The 21,769-nt window shown below is 46.6% G+C and overlaps 1 protein-coding gene across 2 annotated transcripts in view; it reads left to right on the plus strand.

Annotated features, from left to right (window-relative positions):
• Positions 1-21,769, plus strand: part of syt7a (synaptotagmin VIIa) — a 90,321-nt gene that overhangs the window by 52,529 nt on the left and 16,023 nt on the right. Inside the window, exons 3-6 of one of the 2 annotated variants that reach the window (XM_083654859.1) lie at positions 4,510-4,589; positions 6,139-6,273; positions 10,773-10,943; positions 20,915-21,055. In XM_083654859.1, coding sequence (XP_083510985.1) covers positions 4,510-4,589; positions 6,139-6,273; positions 10,773-10,943; positions 20,915-21,055 — 527 coding nt within the window. Of the gene's footprint in view, positions 1-4,509; positions 4,590-6,138; positions 6,274-10,772; positions 10,944-13,845; positions 14,266-20,914; positions 21,056-21,769 lie in introns of both variants that reach the window. The other variant, XM_083654858.1, reaches the window with a different exon arrangement.

Genomic DNA, 21,769 nt, shown 5'->3' on the forward strand with positions numbered 1-21,769 from the left:
GACATGCCCCCAATAGATTCTAGATTAGAGCTGCAACATTACCGGTACTTGATTAATCGATTAGACGATCGACAGAAAATTAATCGTCGACTATTTTTTATAATTGATTAATCGTTTAAACTAATTTTTAAGAAGAAAAAAATTATCTCGTTCCAGCTTCTTAAATGTGAATATTTTCTGGTTTCTTTAGTCTTCTATGACAGTAAACTGATTATTGGTCAGGACAAAAGAAGTCGTGAGAGTCATAGGATGTCATCTTGGGCATTGGGGAAAAAGAGATCGACATTTTTCACCATTTTATAGACCAAACGACTAATCGATTAGTTAAAAAATAATCAGCAGATTAATCGATAATGAAAATAGTCATTAGTTGCAGCTCTATTCTACAGTATAGTGAATGGCACAGAAGAATACAGGTAAAACATTTGTTTTGATAGATGCTAAAAGGGAAGGATCAGTTGATGGTTTTGTAGTTGGACAATGATTTTAATGGAGCACTCCTCACCAATTATGGTGCGATGTGGGAAATATTGAAGGAGCATGGAGACTCTCACTGCCTGCTAATTCACAGCAAACAAACCCAGCTGGGTGTTGGAAGGCAGTGCACTGCCAACCGAGACTCCATCTCCTCATTTCTGTATTCTTCAACCACACCATGGGCAGTCCGCTATACCCTATTGTAATAAAGCCTTTCCTCCCTCATCTGCTGTGCTGGACTGCAGTAACGTCAGATCATAACATGCTCCACTGGGCTCGTGATTGCTCAAAGTGTTAGAGGATTTTTTTCAAGTGGAGGCTTGGTGCAATTTGGGTTGGTCTCATAATTGGTTCATCATCATATTGGTTGGAGCTACTTTGAAATGCATGGCTCAGAGCCAGACAGCGGTGAATACTGTAATCGCATGATACCCTTTGTTGTGTGAAGCAGAAACGGCTGATTTGAATTAGACTCAAGTAGTGTGGAGGGTATTTGAGTTGAAGATGAGAGGGGAATTGTGCACTCTTAACCCTCATATGGGGCATTGAGCTGCTTTTCTTTATTGTTTTATTTCCTGCTTTGACCCGGCCAGCATTGCCATTCTCACCTCCCCGGCTTCCCGCAGCCCCCACACACCCCCCTTCAAGATAAGAGAGGGTTTGTTCATGACTCTTGTGAATGTGCTGGAGGAAGGGTGTGGAGATGATGCTTTGAAGGTGTGTGTGTGTGTGTGTGTGTGTGTGTGTGTGTGTGTGTGTGTGTGTGTGTGTGTGTGTGTGTGTGTGTGTGTGTGCGTGCGTGCGTGCGTGCGTGCGTGCGTGCGTGCGTGCGTGCGTGCGTGCGTGCGTGCGTGCGTGCGTGCGTGTGCGTGTGTGCATGGAAGTCCTGCGGTCCTGTTTTCACATAAAATCCACCAGGGACATCCGGTCACTCTTATTTCATATTTCACACCAGTTTCTCCCTCTCATCCCTTTGTCTCACCTGCCATGCAGCACTTTGTCTCACCTGCCATGCAGCACTTTGTCTCACCTGCCATGCAGCACTTTGTCTCACCTGCCATGCAGCACTTTGTCTCACCTGCCATGCAGCACTTTGTCTCACCTGCCATTTGTCTCACCTGCCATGCAGCACTCTGCTTCTTCTTTGTCTCACCTGCCATGCAGCACTTTGTCTCACCTGCCATGCAGCACTTTGTCTCACCTGCCATGCAGCACTTTGTCTCACCTGCCATGCAGCACTTTGTCTCACCTGCCATGCAGCACTTTGTCTCACCTGCCATTTGTCTCACCTGCCATGCAGCACTCTGCTTCTTCTTTGTCTCACCTGCCATGCAGCACTCTTCTTCTTCTTTGTCTCACCTGCCATGCAGCACTCTTCTTCAGGCTGCCACTCTGCGCTCCATAGCCCCCCCCCTACTGTAGAATGAGTGGTCTGCATAATACAGGCCCCTACTGTAGCATGAGTGCCTGCATAGCCCCCCCTACTGTAGCATGAGTGGTCTGCATAGCCCCCCTACTGTAGCATGAGTGGCCTGCATAGCCCCCCCCTACTGTAGCATGAGTGGTCTGCATAGCCCCCCCTACTGTAGCATGAGTGGTCTGCATAGCCCCCCCTACTGTAGCATGAGTGGTCTGCATAGCCCCCCCTACTGTAGCATGAGTGGTCTGCATAGCCCCCCCTACTGTAGCATGAGTGGTCTGCATAGCCCCCCCTACTGTAGCATGAGTGGTCTGCATAGCCCCCCTACTGTAGCATGAGTGGTCTGCATTGCCCCCCTACTGTAGCATGAGTGGTCTGCATAGCCCCCCCTACTGTAGCATGAGTGGTCTGCATAGCCCCCCCTACTGTAGCATGAGTGGTCTGCATAGCCCCCCCTACTGTAGCATGATTGGTCTGCATAGCCCCCCCTACTGTAGCATGAGTGGTCTGCATAGCCCCCCCTACTGTAGCATGAGTGGTCTGCATAGCCCCCCCTACTGTAGCATGAGTGGTCTGCATAGCCCCCCCTACTGTAGCATGAGTGGTCTGCATAATACAGGCTGGGAACATTTTGACATGTTGTCATCAGTTTGTCAACTTCAAACTGTTCATTTAGCAGTCAGTGTCTAACTCACAAACGCGCCTCTTTGTTTAGCTTATAGCCTAGTGTTTGCGTTCCCGTCAGCTCTGTGTTGATTTATTAGTTGACATTTCTATTTCAGGTTAGTATACTGATTATACAATAGATGAGCAGCTTGGTTTCCTCGCCTGTGTGAGGGATATCATTTTGCTCAGCAGTGCTATTGTCAGCCTTGGCTGAATAACAAGATCCAATCCAACAAGATCCAGGGTGGGGGCTGTGGTTTCTAATGATATCAAAAAGTCTCAGTGTGCTTCCCAGCTCAGGGCTTTATACAGTCTAGCACAGTTCTCCTGATGGATGCTGATGCTGGATGTGTAGGCTGGACGCCAAATTGCATTTCCATAAATTCATGCAGCCTTATTTACGAGTGTGACTCGCATGATAGATTGATCTGAGATCAGGTCAGTCTCTGATAACTCATGCATAACCTTTTGATGATTGCCATATGCCTCTGTCCGCATGTTCTCCCATGCTTGCTTGGCTCCATGAGTTTGTGTATACAAGGACGGGATGGGTTAGTGTGCGTGCTGCTGGGCATACACTGCACACGCACAGCCATGAAGACCACCGTCTGTTCAGTGGGGAGTCGGGACAGGCAGTCACAAAGCTTTTGCATACTCAAGTGCCCTTGCTCCTGGTACCCTCAGGAGCAGATCCAGCTGCCACCAATGGAAGGGTGGGGGTCCTCTGCTGATTGCCTGTTGTTCAATGTGCTCATTCCTGGGTTATGGCGGCCTAGGCCGTCATCAATAGGGCTCACAATGAATCAATATCGAAATCGCAATATGGTCAAGTGCAATATCCAAATCGCAGGAGCAGCTGCAATTTTTTGAATAAGGTCAGTGTCACAAATGAATATACCAAAATGAAGCATTGTGGTGCTACAGAGATTCCCTGTAAAGGAAAACTTTGTCAACATTTGTTTTATCGAAAATAACATTTCCAGTCTGTTCATCTCACTTCAATCATTTTTATTGCAATCATTGTTATTGCAGCCAAATTGTCAAATAAGTACTCAGACTGCCCAACACTGTCATAAAAACCTGTCATAAATGTTGCATGCACCTCAACCTGCATTTGGGCGATACGATGTATTGCCACACAAAATATTGCGATACTATGCTGTATTGATTCCCCACCGCCACACCCCTAGTACACAGCCATCCATAGTCCAGCCTCCAGCCTAGACGTCCACGCTCAGCCGCCAACAAGCAAGCCTGCCACACAAAATCACCCTTGAGCCAGCTCCAGATCCAGTTGCATCAGCAGAGGCAGGGTAGCAGCTCAGTGTGTTTTACTCCCGTTTATTTTCTGGGATGGAGAATCCTAGCCCCCTCCTCGACGCGTATCAGAGCATCACTTGCAGGGAAGCAGGCATGGTGTTGCAGGGGGCAAGGCAGCTTTCAGACTGATCTCCTCCCTGTCTTCTTTGTAGCAAAGTGTCAATAGAGATTACCTGCTCTGTGACAGACGTGAAACACCTTTAACAGTAATGAGCTTTTCCAGTAGAATGCACCCAGCGGACCTCACTTTTCCAAGCCTTTAAATTGCCATTATTTCCATGGTTACAGCAGGTCATGCTCCGGCTGTTTGGTATCGGGCCCGTGCAGGACTTTGTGGAGGCTTCTCTCCAGTACCCAGCGGATTGCCTTTAAGAGGCAATTGCCATGTAAATTTCAGGGTGGTGCAAATGATCATCATAATCAGGAATGACTCTCTGATTTGACTTTGATGTGTGTAATCATCAGGAGACCATCGGGTGCAGGACTGATGGAACAGTGTTGCCGAGATAATGGGCGAAGCATTTCCACTTGAAGCTAGTCTAGCAGAAACACAGCTTCAAAGGCCAAATCTAAGCTATGCTTTTGTTTCCCCCTCTCTCTCATCCCCTCCCTCTGCTTGACTCAAGGGGAAACGGAATAAACCAGGAGTGGAGACAGCAGATACTCCAGACTCAGCACGTGGGCGAGGGGAGAAGAAAGCCATCAAGTAAGTGCCTGCTAACTGGTTGGGGTAAAGTAGGCTGGTGATAATGAACTGCAGCTGGTTCCGCTTTGAGTCCCTCAGTATATGCTGCACAAACAAAACTGAAAAAATTAGACCTGTTTGTTGATCTCAAAGAGTACAATGTCTACAAGAGTATGTACGGAGACTTGAGAGACAAACAAAATGTTAGTGATTTAATTAGTATAGGTTAATCCGGGATTATCTCACCTGTGCCAGTGAAAATTGTGGCTGGAGGAGCATAGTATGGTTATCTGCACTTCTCTTCTGTTATCTTGTGGTTGTAAGATTGGAAGTGTCCCTAAGTGCAGGCCTTTAGCCAAGTCCCTGTGCAGCTTTCAATGCTGCAGATCTAGGTAAATGCTCGGGGGTTTGTGCACTCTGTAGGAAATTATTCTGATTTCGTTGTGAAATCACTGCAGTATAAATGTTTGTATTTCCATTTAACATTTCTTACAGGGCTCACATAAAGATTAAGCTATTTTGTATTCTCAGCGAAACAAGGCCAGTCAGTAGCCTACCAGAAAATGCCAGCTTTGTGATGTTAAGAATACTTTATTCCAACAAATGCCTCTATTAACCTGTTCACCACTACCTCTCTTCTATAGCCTGCCGTTGTTGTCTCAGCTATTTTGCAATGTTTTGTATCTCCATATTATTTGGACTTTTCTGTCCGGACAGTTCAAGCCCCGAGGATGGGCTCTGTGAATGTGTTTTTGACTTGGTTTCCTTCGGTCTCTTAATTTGTGCATTTTCCCCTTTCTCACTGGCTCCAGCGGCAGCATTGGTGTGCTCTCTGTTCATCATTTCAGCTTCCACACTCGTCTCTCTGTGCGCTGCCTCTTCCTCTCTGCGCTCTGTGCCCCGTGTGCCCGAGCTCTGACCGCCGCCGCGTCACTCGTACTGTATGACATCAGTGGTTCTGCTGCTCCTCACACTTTTCCTCCTCCTACTTGGACTCTCTGCGATTGATCTCTCTGCCTTGTTGTGTCTCATGCTCTCATGCTTCCCCACTACTCACTCCAGGGATGGGTGCTCGACTTCTTCATGCTGACTGAAATGCGTTTCATCTGTGGCGCTGCTGTGCTAGACGAGCAGAATGTAATCACATGCTGTACTGTGTACTGTATGTATTCATCAGAATATGACTTTTCCTCTTTTCTCTCTATCTATCTATCTCCCTCTCTATCTCCGTGTCTATGCTATGGCACATTGCTTTATGGAGAGCTTTGGTGAATGCCCTTTTCAGCAGGCTCCCCCCTCCCCCCCCACCCTCCTTTTTATTTTATTTTTTTAATTGAACCGCTGATGATTTGCCAACTTCACATACAAAACGAGACATTAATCTGGACCTGTTTTGTTTCAAAGTCGTAGACAAATGCAGCTATAAGAGCAACTCCCTTCCTCAAGCCAAGCTCTGTCAACGCCTCCACAAGAAGGAGTGGCGGTCCGGTCCTCCCGTTGTGAGTGGTTGGTTGGTGCCAAGGCTGTCCATGGTTGTGTTGCTCTGACCTGTCTCTTTCTCTGGCCACAGTGATCTAGACAGAGACTTTTGGAATAACAATGACAGCAGCACAGTGCAGCAGAGGTGGAGCTCCTATCCGCCCAAGGAGTTCGTACTAAACATTTCTCCCTATGCCCCATATGGAGATCCTCGCCTCACACTCAAGTGAGTCGGTCTAAGGCTGGTAAGAGACTTCCCCCTGAGCAGGGCTGTAACGAGGCAGGGGCGCCCCTATTCCTACCTCCCCCTCCCCTCTTTTCAATTTCCCTCTGACACCGTCCCTCTCTGCAATCACTACCAGGAGCCATTCATCATATGGAAGCCTCAAAGCATTATGACAACAACATTTTGTATTACGGTATATAAAAATGGATGTTTAAAGCCTGCCCATTTAAATTACATCCACCTAGATTCATAATCGTATTTTTTTTTGTTCTCATAATGGGCCAGTAGATGCCTGAGGACAAAATCGTTTCATGAGTCTCAGGATATTTTGCTGAAGGCCTTTTAAAAAACCCATTCCATAAATGTCATCATGTTAGAATAGGTATGCTGCACTTTCCAAGAGTAGCCTAAACTGTTATTGCATATTTTGATTGCCATCAACAACATCAAGAACAACAACAACAACACATCTAATGTATACACACTGGGAGGCGCTAATGGTTACTCATGATTACTCATGAATGTGAGTGTAGTAGGAAATGTCATACATGCGCACATTAGGGCGTCGCCATGACAGACATTACTGCAGCAAAGCGCAAAGCCCTCTAACCCCCCCCAGGCTCATTCTGCTTGCGCTCTTCACATCCTCTCGCCTTTTAATGAACAGAGAGGCGCATGTTCAGACGCCCCCAATTCCCTACAGATGCCCCCCATTCCCTACAGCCCTGCCAGTCCCACTAATTCCTGACCTCTAACCTATCACCTCTCTCCCATGGGGTGTAACCATGGAGACGGACAACCCTCATAGCCTTCCTCTCCAAATGACATGTGCACACCTTAACCCAACTTCTCTGTGCTCTATACCTCCCTGTCCCCTCTCTCTACGTGAACGGAAATTGCCAGTTGTTATTGTGGAGGGTTGACCGTTAGCGCCTGCAGGCTCCAATGTGGTGCCAGTGTTCACCTGTGGTTTACAGTGTTTCATCTGTGGCTCCTCTCTGATCCCCATCATGCACTACAGTCATGTTGTAGCACTTAAACTGCCTTTACTGTCTGTCATTATTACTGGCAGATAAAAGGCAAAGGTGTTTTTTTACTTGATGCAATAAAAGTAATCTTTTCACCAATGCGTTATAAATGTATGGCAGTGGCCACTGGCCAATCAGTAGGCGCTTTAATCAAATTAAGCTCCGGCAAGGTCACACGTAGATCCTTCTGGGCACTGAGAGGGCTCTAACAGCAGACATGGTGCTACCAGGACCAGGTGTCTGTCTGATAAACTGTTTTGATAACTGGTCATCTTGAATAGACCTAGCCATTGAGGGCTGTGTGTTAAATTGCCCGGAGAAAGGAGGCAGCCGTGGGTTTATGATGGTGGTACATATGGATTACTGTCTGAGAAAACTCTGCCTGAAGATGATGGCTGCCGACCTCTGGAAACCAACTTTAGATTATTGCGCTCGTGTCTTGTGAAGTTCTTCTTTTTTTTCAAAGACCCCTCAAGGTTGTCATTTATTGTTCGTAAAGCTGTTTTTCAATGGAGTCTGTCTTCACACAGGAGAAAAATGGATGACAAGTGACGGCAGTAATGGTAAAATGGGTTGTTTTTATTAGAGGGAGATACTGAGCATGATGCAATAAGATACTGTAACAAGTTTGGCATTAAATTAAAAGACACAAATATTGATTATAAATATATATTATATAATATGATTTTTTTTATTTCAGTAAGAGAGATTGGGAGGCTGAACTCCTGACTCCCTGGCTACAACCTAGCTACAATCATATGCTCCTAAGTCACAGCCAACAGGCAGCAGGGACATCATTTCCCTAGATTCTCCAGAGATCAGCAGCTTTCAATCTCTGTAGTGACACTGTGGGCCTCATTTATCAAACAGGTTCACTACTCACCGTGATCAATCTCCATATTTATGGATTTGAGGTTCAATACTATCATATGTCAATATTTAACTTATTGAACAGCAGCACCGGTCATGACATGTCACAACCTAGGATAAATGATTATGATGATTTGACACAGCTCACTTGTCAAGTTTATATAATGCTAGATTTCAATAATCTGATTTTTTTTAGAGAAAACTCTGTCACAGTCTATGGTTGTATTTCTTTTGTAAAGCCTCAATTTAACATGGCTACAGTCAAAAACGCAACTGACAAATCTGAAAGTAGTATGCAGCACACATACAGTAAGGTGAATATGTCTAAATATTCTGGGTGATTTATGGCCCCACTTTGTGTGTGTGTGTTTTTAGTTCCAGAGTAAAGCCATTCACCTTTGTAGTTTTAGTTCTAGAGTAAAGACATTCACCTCTGTAGTTGTATTTCTAGAGTAAAGACATTCACCTCTGTAGTTTTAGTTCTAGAGTAAAGACATTCACCTCTGTAGTTTTAGTTCTAGAGCAGTGATACTCAACTGGCGGCCCCCTGTGTGGCCCGCGATGGAATTGCAATTTATTTTATTTTTTTTTATTTTTTTTTACAGTGCACCTGAATGCAACATGCAAGATACCCGCTGAATAAGTGTCCAAATGTTCATGTCATTCTGGTCAATACTCCACTTCTGTTATAGCATTTCAGTCTGGAATATGGAATATCTTTCAATAATCTATGATTTAGCTGCTAAATTGTCAAATACCGCCGTCTGCTTGCTACCCAGGCAGTTATGTATCTACTAACTTAACCTAACTAACTATCCGGTGTGCACAACATTGTCAGACTAAACTCTGGCTGACACCCCAAAAACCTACAATCCGCTACACATTTATATTGTTTGTTTATTAACTGGCCCCTGGCCTTCTATCATTTCACGAAAGTGGCCCCCGGGCAAAGCAAGTTGAGTATCCCTGTTCCAGAGTAAAGACATTCACCTCTGTAGTTTTAGTTCTAGAGTAAAGACATTCACCTCTGTAGTTTTAGTTCTAGAGTAAAGACATTCACCTCTGTGGTTTTAGTTCTAGAGTAAAGACATTCACCTCTGTAGTTTTAGTTCTAGAGTAAAGACATTCACCTCTGTAGTTTTAGTTCTAGAGTAAAGACATTCACCTTTTGTAGTTTTAGTTCTAGAGTAAAGACATTCACCTTTTGTAGTTTTAGTTCTAGAGTAACGACATTCACCTCTGTAGTTTTAGTTCTAGAGTAAAGACATTCACCTCTGTAGTTTTAGTTCTAGAGTAAAGACATTCATCCACCTTTGTAGTTTTAGTTCTAGAGTAAAGACATTCACCTTTGTGGTTGGCTGGATAAATGAGACCCATGGGCCTGGTGTTGACTGTTGCTCTAGCAGTGTCAGCCTGGATCTTGTGGTGATTGATGACTTATCCATGTGTTCAGACAGGTCAATTGGTCAGGATTATATGTGAACGGTGACCTTCAAAGTGACATGCAAGTGTATTGCCCAATTCCACTCTTACACACTAGACTACCAACTCTTTCCTCTGTGCCTCGTAATTTGTGTCTCCTGGTGCCGGAGTGCCATGATGCATGCATTCTGATGTTCACTGCATATTAATGCAATGTGGTCATGTCACCAGAGGGCACTACTGTGCTTTATTTTCCATCATCACTGCTTTCAGTGCAGACATGACATTTTAATTCCAAAGCCCGTTTCGAGAGGAAAAACAGATCATTGGTTATTTTCTGTACCATGTCCCACTTTCGGAAGCCATTATGATTAGATTGCCCTTCTGACCCTTTCAATTGCGTAATCTTTCATCAGTTTATACTAGTTCCTGTTCCTGTTTACTGCTGTTGATGCTAAGTGCTGATCAAGTGATACGACAAGTGTTTTCCATCTGAAAATGGAATGCAAGTGATTACCAATGGTGGGACTCAACATCTGATGTAGTGCAGCTACAGATGCACCGGTATTCCATTGAATGTCACTTTGGACGACTTCTTAAATTAATCTATTTGAGTTTATTTGTGCATGGGGCATTCCAATACAAGGGATCCTTCCAGTAATCTAAGAGGCTGCCATTGGATTGTCTCATATAGTAGCACATTTCCAGGCCCAAATGCCTAAATGAATGAGAGAATGAGAACTAAATGAACAGTATCCACACACTGCAGAGCCACTAGTGAATGCTGGCAGCTCTAGTACTGGGTCCTTCAGGCCCAAAGGAGTGACTCTTTGCTGGTCTTCCACCCTCCACAGGCTCCCAGTGAATTCTCCTCCTCTTCCTCCTTGTTCTCCTCCCCCCATTCCTCCCTTTCTCCACACTGGACTCCAGACTCTTTCATCCACCTTGCCTGTCTGTCTCTTGGCCTGGAAAAGTAGATCTGCCCTTTTGCACACTCCGCTGATCTGCCTCACCTCCTTAGCCATGTGGTTGCTCAATCTATTTTTTTCCTTTGTGTGTGTTTTGTCTGTCTTTCTCACACTCTTTGGTCTTTTTCTCCTCTGCCTCTTGCTATTTCCCCTCTCTACACCCCCCCCCGTGTCTGCCGTGGTATCTTCCATACCTGTCTCTCCCTCTTAGTGGGGCAGTGTCAGTGTGTCAGAAGGGGGCAGCAAGTGGGCATGATGGGGATGATGGGGGGGTTCCTTGTCACAATGACAGCGTGAAGAGCATGATGACTGGGGGAGTGAAGGCTGGGCGCTGGCAGACGGTCCAGGGCCATATGCAGTCCGGAGGATTGAGACCCAGCAAGTGAGTTCAGAACTGAACTGACAAGACAGCCAACATTTCAGTCAATGTACAACCAGTAGAATTAATGCTCAATTGTTGTGCAAATGTCATTCATACATGTTTTTATTAGCTGCGACCATCACCGTATCTAGCCCCGCCCACTTGACCCGTTTGTCTTACGACTTCCTGTTCAAAACGCCGGCTGTTTTACACCTGGTCAAACCAGAGATCGTCTCTGGTCAAAGCTAGAGTGACAGACTCACTGGAAGCAGGCTGCGGGGATAAGCTCTGCCACAGGAAGTGTAAACACAATGGCTTCCGATTGTGTTTACACTTCCTGTTAGTCTCTCGAGCCAGACTGTCTCTTCTGCATAAGGTGAATAGGTCGCTCTGTCGGTCGGGCGGTCGGGCGGTCCACAAAAGGTTCACCACCCTTTAGCGCGCGCAGTTTTCGCCCTAGGAGGCTGAAATTTGGTCTGGAGGTCAAGCGTGTGTGTGTGTGTGTGTGTGTGTGTGTGTGTGCGCGTCTGCGTGTGTGTGTGAAGGTGTCTGTTTGTGCAGGATGACAGGGGGAGGTTAGGGTGGGCTGCCCCTGCTATCTTGCATTTTGGAAAATGTGCATATGTGGCCAGAGCTATCGCAAATGCGCTTGTTTCGACAGCAGCTACGATTGCATGAATCAGGGATGAGGAGACGTTTGAAACAGGCAGGCGAGTCAGGCTGAGCAGGGCAGAAAGCAGAGCTCAAGGTGTCAAGGTGAGTGTGTGGGCACAGAACAAGGTGTGAGGAGGACCGGGGGGGGAATGTGTTGGATATGGCATGTGAGCCAGCGCTCGTCACGAGAAGCTAACTATAGCTGCTAGCGCTGTATCGCACTGACTCAAACCCTCAGCTGACACAGCCAGCCCAGCTGCACACAATATACCGTGTTATATTGCAAGAGAATAGGTTCTATTTATGTGGCCCGAGAAATCGCGCTGACAGCAATTATACAGTACAAAAAACGCAATACAGAAAACACAGTGATAACATCCGTTTGCATTTACGTTCTGACTGAAATAAGGCTTCATAAATGAGGTCCCCTGCCTTTCAATTGACATTTAGTAGGAAGTGTTAAAGTGCATGTTGGACTGGTGCAGACTCCTCTCCCGCAGCCGATGTGCTGGATGACATGATTCAGGGTCTATATTCAGCGTGCTGTATATGAGGCAGTTAATTTTCAGTTCTTCTTGATTTTTTGCACCTTCCTTTGGCACCTTAGTGTCTGTGATTTCTCCCTGCACAACACTCTCATCACTCCCTCACTCCTCATCCCCTCCTCCTCTCCTCTCCTCTCCTCCTCTCATCTTTCTTTTTGCCCCCCCCCCCCCCCCCCCCCATCTATAATTGGATTCTATTTTCAGGCTGCTATATAAGTGTCTGTGTGTCTCTTGTGTTTGTGTCTCGCACCCCATTTTCACTCTGTCTCTCCTCCATCCTCACCCTGCGCTCTGTCTTATCTTTCCCATCTCTCTCTATCTTTCTGTCACCGTGTGAAGCCACTCCTCTTCTTCTCCTTTTCTATTTGCCCACAAACTCTTTCATTTTTTTGCAAAACCTTGCATTACCCCTTTTTTTATCCTTTTTTCATGACAGTTAAGTGTGACTGATGGCACAGTGAAAGCCTCGTGTGAAATTGTAGTCGAGGTAAAGCACAGCGGAGTAAACTGCGCCTAACTGATGTGAATAGCTCTCTCGTGACCTGATTCTGATACCCTGCATTACACAGCGATCTGTGACAGAGGAGGATATATTTAGTGAGTTGGGAAAACATAAAAAGCGATGATACAGATACAGTATCGGACTAAAAAACAGGCGAATGATATTTGCTCACATCTAACGACTGTTTCTTACATCTTGGTGTTGAAGTGACTGAACACTGAACCGTTTGAGAAAGGTAATGAGCCAATTGCATAGTATTTATGAAGGGGAGGAGTGGAGAATGAGAGGGTGAGAGAGGGAGGGAGGCATACTGTAGGTAGGACTTGGTTGGCTGGCGGGACGTCTCTAGGGGTCGAGCACGTATTTAAAATAGGAAAAAGACTTGGAGAGAAAGGAGGAGAGAGGCTTAACACAGATGGAAAAGTTTGTGAGAGGAAGTCGAGGAAATGGGGATCTCTCATCAGACCAAAAAGCCCTCGGCAGGACGGCCCGGGAGCTGCAAAACCGTCCCGACCCACACGCCTCGACGCAGCCGCGTGGCACAGAATCGCGCCGTGCCCATACGGACCGTGCACATCCGACCACTGCTGTCGCGAGCCACGCCCTCACGCAAACAGCGCGCTCAGATGGCGCAGACGCGCAGCGTGCACGCCCACCTGACACAGACGCGCGCGGCGAGCTCGCAGCTGCCGCGCTGCTGTCCGGCGCAGCGCTACGAGCAGCACGCGGCGCACGGCGATCACTCAGGCTGCACCTTCTACTGCTATTTCTGCTACTGCTGTTACTGCTGCTGCCTCACCATGCTCTCTTTCTCTCTCCTCCTCCTCCTGTCCCCACCTCCCCCCACCTCCCTCTCCAAAAATGCCACCGTTCCACCTCCTCCCCACCCTCCTCCTCCACCATCCACCTCCTGTGTGGGTGAACTTTCCTGCACCTGTCCTGACGTCAACCTGACTTCTTCCGCTCACCACCGCCCCGTACCACCTTGCCTCCTCCTCTCTGACGATTCTTCCCCTCTCTCCTCTGCCTCTCCTGACCTCACCCCCTCTAACCCACTCTCCTCCTCTTGCCATGGCCGCCCTCCTCCATCGACCGTGGCCTCTTCACCTTCTCCTTCTCCCCCGACCCCTGACCCCTTGTTCTCTTCCCATCAACCTATCCTGTGCCGTCCGCGGCCGCCCTCCTCGCGCTCTCTGCCCTCCCTGCTCCTCTGTCCTCCCAGCTTCGGGGACCCGGGCTTGTCTTCGGCGTCCACTCTGGAGCACATCCCCGGCGGGCTGGCCCGGCCCCGGACGCTGCTTCGCCAGCAGAGTCTTCAGCAGCCTCTCCTTCAGCAGTCGGCCCCGGGCCTCAGCCAGCCCCCCACCACGTCCCAGAGCCTGGGACAGTTGCACACTGCGCCCGGCCAGCCCGGGGGAGGCGGGGGTACGGGGGGAGGAGGAGGAGGTGGCGCCTCCAGTGGTGAGGCGGGTGGGGGCGCGGGGCGAGGGGGTCCCCGGGGTGCACGGGGCAGCCCAGCAGGAGCGGGTGCCTCTCGCTATAGGGGAGGTGGAGCAGGAGGCGGCTCGCGCGCCGATCCTGGCAGCTGGGATTACATGATGGGCGAGATCCGAAATCGCGGCCTGGACGTAAAGTCCTTCCTGTGAGTTTCTACCTCTCTCTTCTGCACCGTCGCCCACTTAGGCCTTCGATCTCATGTGTCTTACAGTATATGCTTTGATTGCACGGGTGTTTTATGCATTTGCTTATGGTGTCTGTTTTAATCTATAATGTTTAATATATTATAATTTAGAATTTAATTCATTATAATTTAGAATTTAATATAGAAGGATAATAACTAACGCATCTGTTTCTACTTTGCTTGATTGTGAAATACTGTTCAGTGCTTCTTTGGTTGGTTTTCTTTCACTATGCCTCTGACATCCAGGGAAGGATATTACTTTGATCAGAATGATACTCCATATTGTGTGTTGTGTTTGTGTGTATGTTACTGTGTGCATGTGCACTTTTGTGTGTCTACTGTATGCATGTATGTATGTATGTATGTATGTATGTATGTATGTATGTATGTATGTATGTATGTATTGTTACAGTCACATTTGAATGTGTCTACCGTAATTCCATTAATTAACTTGGCACGTTGTCTAGGGCTTAACCATCTCTCACACCAACCATCATCTATGAATCTATATGACTATCAGGTGAACACATGCTTGTTTGAGCTGACATGAGTAGGTGCTACCATGTGTGTGCAAATTAGAGCTTAACTCGCAGCTCTCTTGGCGTTGTCCGACCTCAGTCGTCGTCGACGGGTTGCATCTGTTTGGAAGGCACTCTCAACGTCAGTTGGAGAGCGCTGTCATTTGTACCGGACAGCGGCTCCTCTGAAAGGAAGTCCTTACAAAACAGTTAGTACTGTATCTTCACAAGTGACTTTCCATAGCATCCAGTCGCAGGGAAAAGTATCAAATCAAAATACAGGTAATTCTCCAATATGATTGTCCTCAGCTCTGAGTTCATGTGCGGGCGGCCATTGGTGTCTCAGTCTCGCACCATTACTCCACACGCGCTCCTCTCAATCCACTGACACAAAACATATCCCCCGCGTCAACGCCGCCATCAACCTCCCACGTGTCCCACGCTCTCATTCATGAAGTCCTTCCACTTGCCCATTGGCTGTCTGGGGGAAGTGACATCACCAGCCCTACACGGTCAGCCTATCGTGCCTGTTATCCATTCAGTCGGGCAAATTGGCTCTGAGTGACAGCTAGGCTGATGAATAGCGCACGTCAATGACGTGACTCCTAACATGATTTACCAGCTGGCTTTATTTACATGACAGCTATACCCTAAACTTCCATTTAAAATGATTTTCAGACGGCAGCCCGTCTTTATTGTCACACAACACACTACAACACATGCGGCCACTACACACACTCATGCTGACGGTGGCCGGTGAAATATGTCCTCTGCATTTGACCCATCCAGGCTTGTCCTTTCCTCCAGGGGGCAGGCCAGGAGCAGTGGTCGCTATTTCTTTCCAGCACCCGGGGACCATCATTGGACCATCATTGGACCAACTTCAGATGTTGTCGTCACTGGTCGGATGACGATCTTCTGCATGTTTTTAGTGGGGGGTTATGTACAGAGGAACCCCCTATATACAGCTATACCCTAAACTTCCATTTATCGCATGATGATGGGATCTGACCGTCACAGTAAGTATGTATGTATGTACAGTATGTATGTATGTATATACTGTATGTATGTATGTATGTATGTATATACTGTATGTATGTATCGTTACGGCGCAGCTTTGAAAACCTTGTGGTGTACTTACTGTACATTGGTTTGGGCTGGAGTTCATTCATGCATTCATGACCATAGCTTTAGCAATGAAGGCTTTTGGACCTACCTGGTAGTAGTTCTCCCCCTAGCGTCCTCTGCGCCGCTGACCCACGCCGCTTCTCGGTGTCAGATCGCAGACCTCTTGGCTCTCGGCCAGCTTCATCTCAGCTGCTCGCCGTATCCAAGCGGTGGTTCTATTGGGCTGTTCCCAATGCGCAGGAATGACCCTTGATAAGGTCCAGACATACAGCTACAAACGTAAACACTTGGCGAAAACATCCACTGGGTTCAGTTCACAGCTAAAGAGTCATTAGTCCATTCATATATCTCTCTTTGGCTGCCTAAAATGGTGTCCGGCTTCCGTGGTAAGGGTCGCCTTTTGCTAGATCAACCAATCAACAGCCCAAACCTCCCTGACTTAGCCAATCATTCAAAATGGTGACCACGATTGACAGTTAAATCAAACAATGACCCCTCCTGAATTAACGCGACCACCCTCAGGGGTCTAAGCCACTTTTTTTTCTCTTATTTTTAATTATGTTACATGAGTGTTGTTATATGACCAGAAAGACAAAAGCGGAAATTGAATCTCACAGAAATGTATTCAAATCACAGGTTTCACATCAAGGTTTCTGGCAATTGAAAATTTTTCTCCCAAGTCTTAGTGATCAACATTGTACCTTGCACACTTCAAAAACCTTTCCCACCCAATACTGTATGTTATTAGTCTCCAAACGCACACTGTAGTTCAAGGCTGCATTACAAAGCTTCTGAAAGGGCTGCCATCGCACAGGAGCCCTCCTACTAATGCTGCAGCCCTTATCGCTGACCCCAGAGGGTTACGCTTTTTACACTGACAAATAATCTGACAAATGACAGCTCACAAATGATGTGACAAACTGATTGTCACAATGTGTGTGTGTGTGTGTGTGTGTGTGTGTGTGTGTGTGCGTGTGCGTGTGTGTGTGCGTGTGTGTGTGTGTGTGTGTGTGCTTGCGTGCGTGCGTGCGTGCGTGCGTGCGTGCGTGTGTAGGTGTGTGTCTGTGTCCGTCCATGTGATTGTGGTTTTGGAACGCACACGTTTGGTGTTCAGTCCTAACTTGAGAACAACCCTTACAAGTTAAAGTTCTAATATAGTTGCAGAGACATTTCTATCCATACTCATTATGCCAATGTGGGATGATGAAGTTGAAGGCAGATAAGGAGGCCAGAGGTTGGACTTTTAGCATAATATTTAAATAATCCATTATAAATGTAAATAAGGCTAGAGACAGGCAGTTGTCTTTCAGCCCTCAGCTGTGATTGGGTAGGAGGAGGATTACTCTCCCGTGTCATCTCTACACCATAGATCACACAGTGATATTAACTAGAATAGATTGTGTTGATTAGATTTTATTCTGAGAGGGGGAGTAAATACATTTACTTGATTTATGATCCTTTTATGTCTCAATTGGAAATTGAATCTTAAATGAATGCATACATCATGAGCAATGATACATTTCAACATTGCTTCATGTGAATGCACAGTGCGCTGAAATGAATTAAGTACCTCTCTCGGGAGTGTTTCAGGCAGTCTGTTCAAGAACGCATTATTTCCTCGTCATGTGATGTGCATGAAAAATGGGAAGGAAGCATAGGAACATATTGTGGGCTATTTCTATCCCATTCTGTGATCAATTGTTCAATGTTTACACTGTATGCTCCGCTAAACACTAACAGCTGTTTGGATGGCATTCAACCTGTCTCCTCTTCACAGGACAGCGCCACTAGTGCCAGTTCATAATATTCATGAGACGGTGTCATGAAAAGTCATGCTATATTTTATATTCACAGAATCCCACTCAATTACATGATTTTATTACCGAACCGTTCTTTGGACTGACTCTTAAATGCCCTGCTTAGGAAGTAGGCCTTATGCATATTTCATGAGTGTTCGCTATTAAAATGGCACCTCTTTTTCTATATCTGTAACTTTTATGCTAAGGTCTAAATTGTGAAGCCGGTGTCTGATACTTTGCTGCTAGGCTGTTGACTTGTGCGTCAGCATGTATATATCTCACACGGTCCACGTGTCACTGTGCATCAGTATAAGAACAAGGGTTAAGCAACTGCGTGTAGATTCATGTTAACCCTGAGACATTGATCTTCTGTCAGCAGCACCATTACTTCTACAATAGATTGTTACTTCAGGCCAGAAGAGCAGGGAAGGGAGGGAGGGCCGAAGAGACAGAGGGCGTCAGGGAGGAACGGAGAAGGACACTGCCAGTGCCAAGGTGTGAAATGTGTTTAATGTCCCTTTACACTGAAGCCATTTTTACAACAGCTTTTCGGGCAATAGCTTCTCTTTCTCTTTTTCTTTTTAAGTGCGTTAAAGCCTCTCTGGGCGTTTGAGGAGCACTATGCCGAGCTGACACCATTAGCTAACTGATTCAGGCCTGTTAGCAACGCAGCACATACGACCGCCAAGGTCACCGAGAGTAATATTCGTAATAGTGAACTTTAGCAGCCGTTATTTTAAATATTAGCGCTCCTTGTTGTCACAGTTCCTTCTCTGAATCAGCAACACCGCAGGTGATTGATGACAGAGTAATAGACGTGAGCCATTGTTGGAGCCAGTTCATTTGAGCGTTGGCTAGATTCCCTCTGCGGGTGAATCATTGCTCACTGAATGTGTCGGAGATGTCATTGACACAGATATTTCGCCTTGGGAGCCATTTGACCAAATGAATCTCGTGGGAGATTCGGTCGTGGTGCTTTTTGGCTTAAAAATCAATGATTTATCCTGGTGTCATTAATGAGCCTTCCCTCTCCTGCCTCTGCTTCCTTAGTGCTGAGTCCATTGATGAAAGTGTTTTGCCAATATTCTCGAGTGTAAATGCCCCATTCTTAACTGGTCATGGGAGAAGAGCTAGGGGTCCAATAACCATTAAACTTACAGCAACAATATGCGCAGCACACCATTAGATCTTATAGAGGTATTATTAAACATGGCTTTATGGTACTGCGGGAAACTCATTAGATGTTATAATAGGAAAGATGGAATGGGAAGAGTGGGATTGGGTTTTGCCAGAGCAATCTAGTAAGAGAGTGGCGTCAGCGGGGGTCCAAAATGCGTGACTCAGTAGCCAATGAATATAGCCAGGAAGGAGGCTCGCGCTACTTTTGAATGCTAACGGTGCAGCCACATCTACGCGTCGTTTGACGCGGGCTGACGCTGCTGCCCATCCACTTTGTATTGAACATGCTGCTCGACGCCTCGCGAAGCATGCTGGGAGACCAGACGACGCGTAGCAGGCTTGTGAAGCGACAGTGGGCAACAGAGGGGGCGGGGTGGAGTTTGACAAAGTATAAAGCTAGCCAATTGAGCTCGTCCTAGGACCTATCCTACCCTTCCTGTCCTCTTCCACTTCCTCTCTAACACCAATTTTCAAAGAAGCAAAGTAAATCTAGCAGCAGCTAGCTTGGGAGCTAGCTGCTGCTTCCGGATTTCCACGCCCACCAAGCGTCGAGCGTCAATACTGCCAAGCGTCAGCCCGCGTCAAACGACGCGTAGATGTGGCTGCACCGTAAGATAAAGCAGATAGTGTGCAATTTGACTCTTTAAACGTCTGACCCTTTCAAAGTACATGACAATCTGTCCATTTTGCTGCAACTACTCGACAGCGCTGCTTAATCCAGAACCTTACTTCCGGGGAACTCTTGAGAGTAAAAAACCCGGTGTGAACGGAGATGTCGCGAATCTTCTGGCTCTCGGTTTTGCTTCACCCAAGCAGTGTTTTCTAAGTGGAGGTATTGCTTAAGCTGGAGATCTGAGGGTCTGGGTGACAGAGGGGACAGAAGGCGGTGTGGAGCAGCGAGCTAAGAGTAGGGGTTAGGGATGGGGGAAAGGGATTTAGAGAGGAATTGTAGCAGGATGGAGCAGATGAAACGAGAGAGTGCAATGCAGACAGTGAGAGAGCAGAGCAGTGACCCAGAAAACAGGGACACACACCAAAGCACCTCAAGATACCGTCACACTCAAATAGCAACAATTAGTCCAGATCTCCTTAATGAGGTTTAATTAAATCTTAACTCTGGAGGAAGAGGACAGGCATGTTAGATGGGAAAGGTGAGTCTAGAGGGAAAGCAGAAGGCAGGTTAAATAACTGGATAGATTAATCTGTGTGTGTGTGTGTGTGTGTGTGTGTGTGTGTGTGTGTGTGTCTGTGTGTGTGTGTGTGTGTGTGTGTGTGTGTGTGTGTCTGTCTGTCTGTGTGTGTGTGTGCGCGTGCGCGCGTGTGTATTTTGTGAATATGTGCATATTATCTGCGTCTGAATACGCTGTTGGCATGCGTGGCAGTTGATGTGCAAGCTGTTGAATATCACATTCATTAGCAATCGTTCACACATTTTTATTTATTTATCTATTTACCGGGGGACAGTGAACATTAATCAACATTTCAGTTTCCACATCAATGTAAATGTGCCAGAGTTAGCTAATGAGCCAATTTTCAACTGTCAGTTCCATCAATTATGACAAAACGTCTGTATGATGTGAACGCAGCAGCCTGCACCTGCTGTCATCATGACTTCATTATAATCATTGAGTTGGCCTATTTAAGGTTGATCCATAATATCCTTCCCTGGACCAAACTGCTTATTACTGTTGGGCTGTTTTGCGGCTTTCGTGTTTTCTCTCCCTAACCGCCTCCTATTTGAACTCTGACATGACTTCTCTTATTGTCCCACTGCCTCAACTGTTTTCTATCCTTGCTATCACCTTCTAAACATCATCCGTCTGTACATATGATCTCTCTTTTCCTTCTCCTCCCCTACTGACTCCTCCTGGCACCCCTTTGTTTGATCTCTCTATCCTTTGCATCTATTCCTCGTTCCTCTTCTTGTCTCGTCTCTCCTCCTGTCTCTGTTTCTATCTCTGTCTACTGTATATTTGGGGGAGCCAGTGAAGGGAAGATGGTGGTCCTGTCTTTGGCCATTGGTTTGGCCGAGCAAGACGACTTTGCCAATATCCCTGACCTGCAGGAAACGGCGCAGGCGGCACCGGCCGATCAGGAGCCCCCTCCTGAGAAGAGGTACCCGATGAAGTGTGAGAGTGCGTGGCGTGCGCAGAGAGAATGGGGTGCAAATGACAGGGTTGTGTTGAAGGATCTGGCTATGAGATTGATGGAAAAATTGAAGGCTTTTAGAGTCCAGGTAGAGGAGAGTAGTTTTCTAGTGTTTTTTTTCTGTGAGTCACTGCGCTCAAGTGCATCGTGCTGCAGACTGCCGTACCTGAAATAGCCCCGGAGTTTGATATGACACTCTCTGTTACAGATACAACAGTGCGAGCTGATTATGGGACCAAAGGTAGCCAAGATCATCTTGAAAATAAAATACTTGTAGCGCCGATTATGAGTGAAGAGATCAAAGCAATTTATGTGTTAGCTGTAAAGCAGTAATGAGCTCATAAATCACTGCATTGAGATGATCGCCTGCACCCTCACTAGCACACCAGTCCTTTTATCTCTTTTTAGAGATAGAAATGGGCTAATCAAATAAAATCTTGTTGTCTCATGCTGGTGGCCTGCTTTTCCGACCACGATAATTATCTTTGCAATCACATCCCCCCCCCCTACCATTCTCATCTCTACTTGTTTGTTTTCTCTCCTGTCTTTCAGAGACCTCCCATTGGTATTTGTCGTATTTCCACGCTTTTATTATTCCAGTCCTTTCTACTCCTGTGTTCTTTCTTGTGCTTTTTTTCCCCCCCCTCCTGCTCATTAGCTTCCTTCAATCGCCCTCCGCCGCTCGAGTCCCGT

This window comes from Poromitra crassiceps (assembly GCF_964638095.1).
Source record: "Poromitra crassiceps genome assembly, chromosome: 18".
NCBI lineage: Eukaryota > Metazoa > Chordata > Actinopteri > Beryciformes > Melamphaidae > Poromitra > Poromitra crassiceps.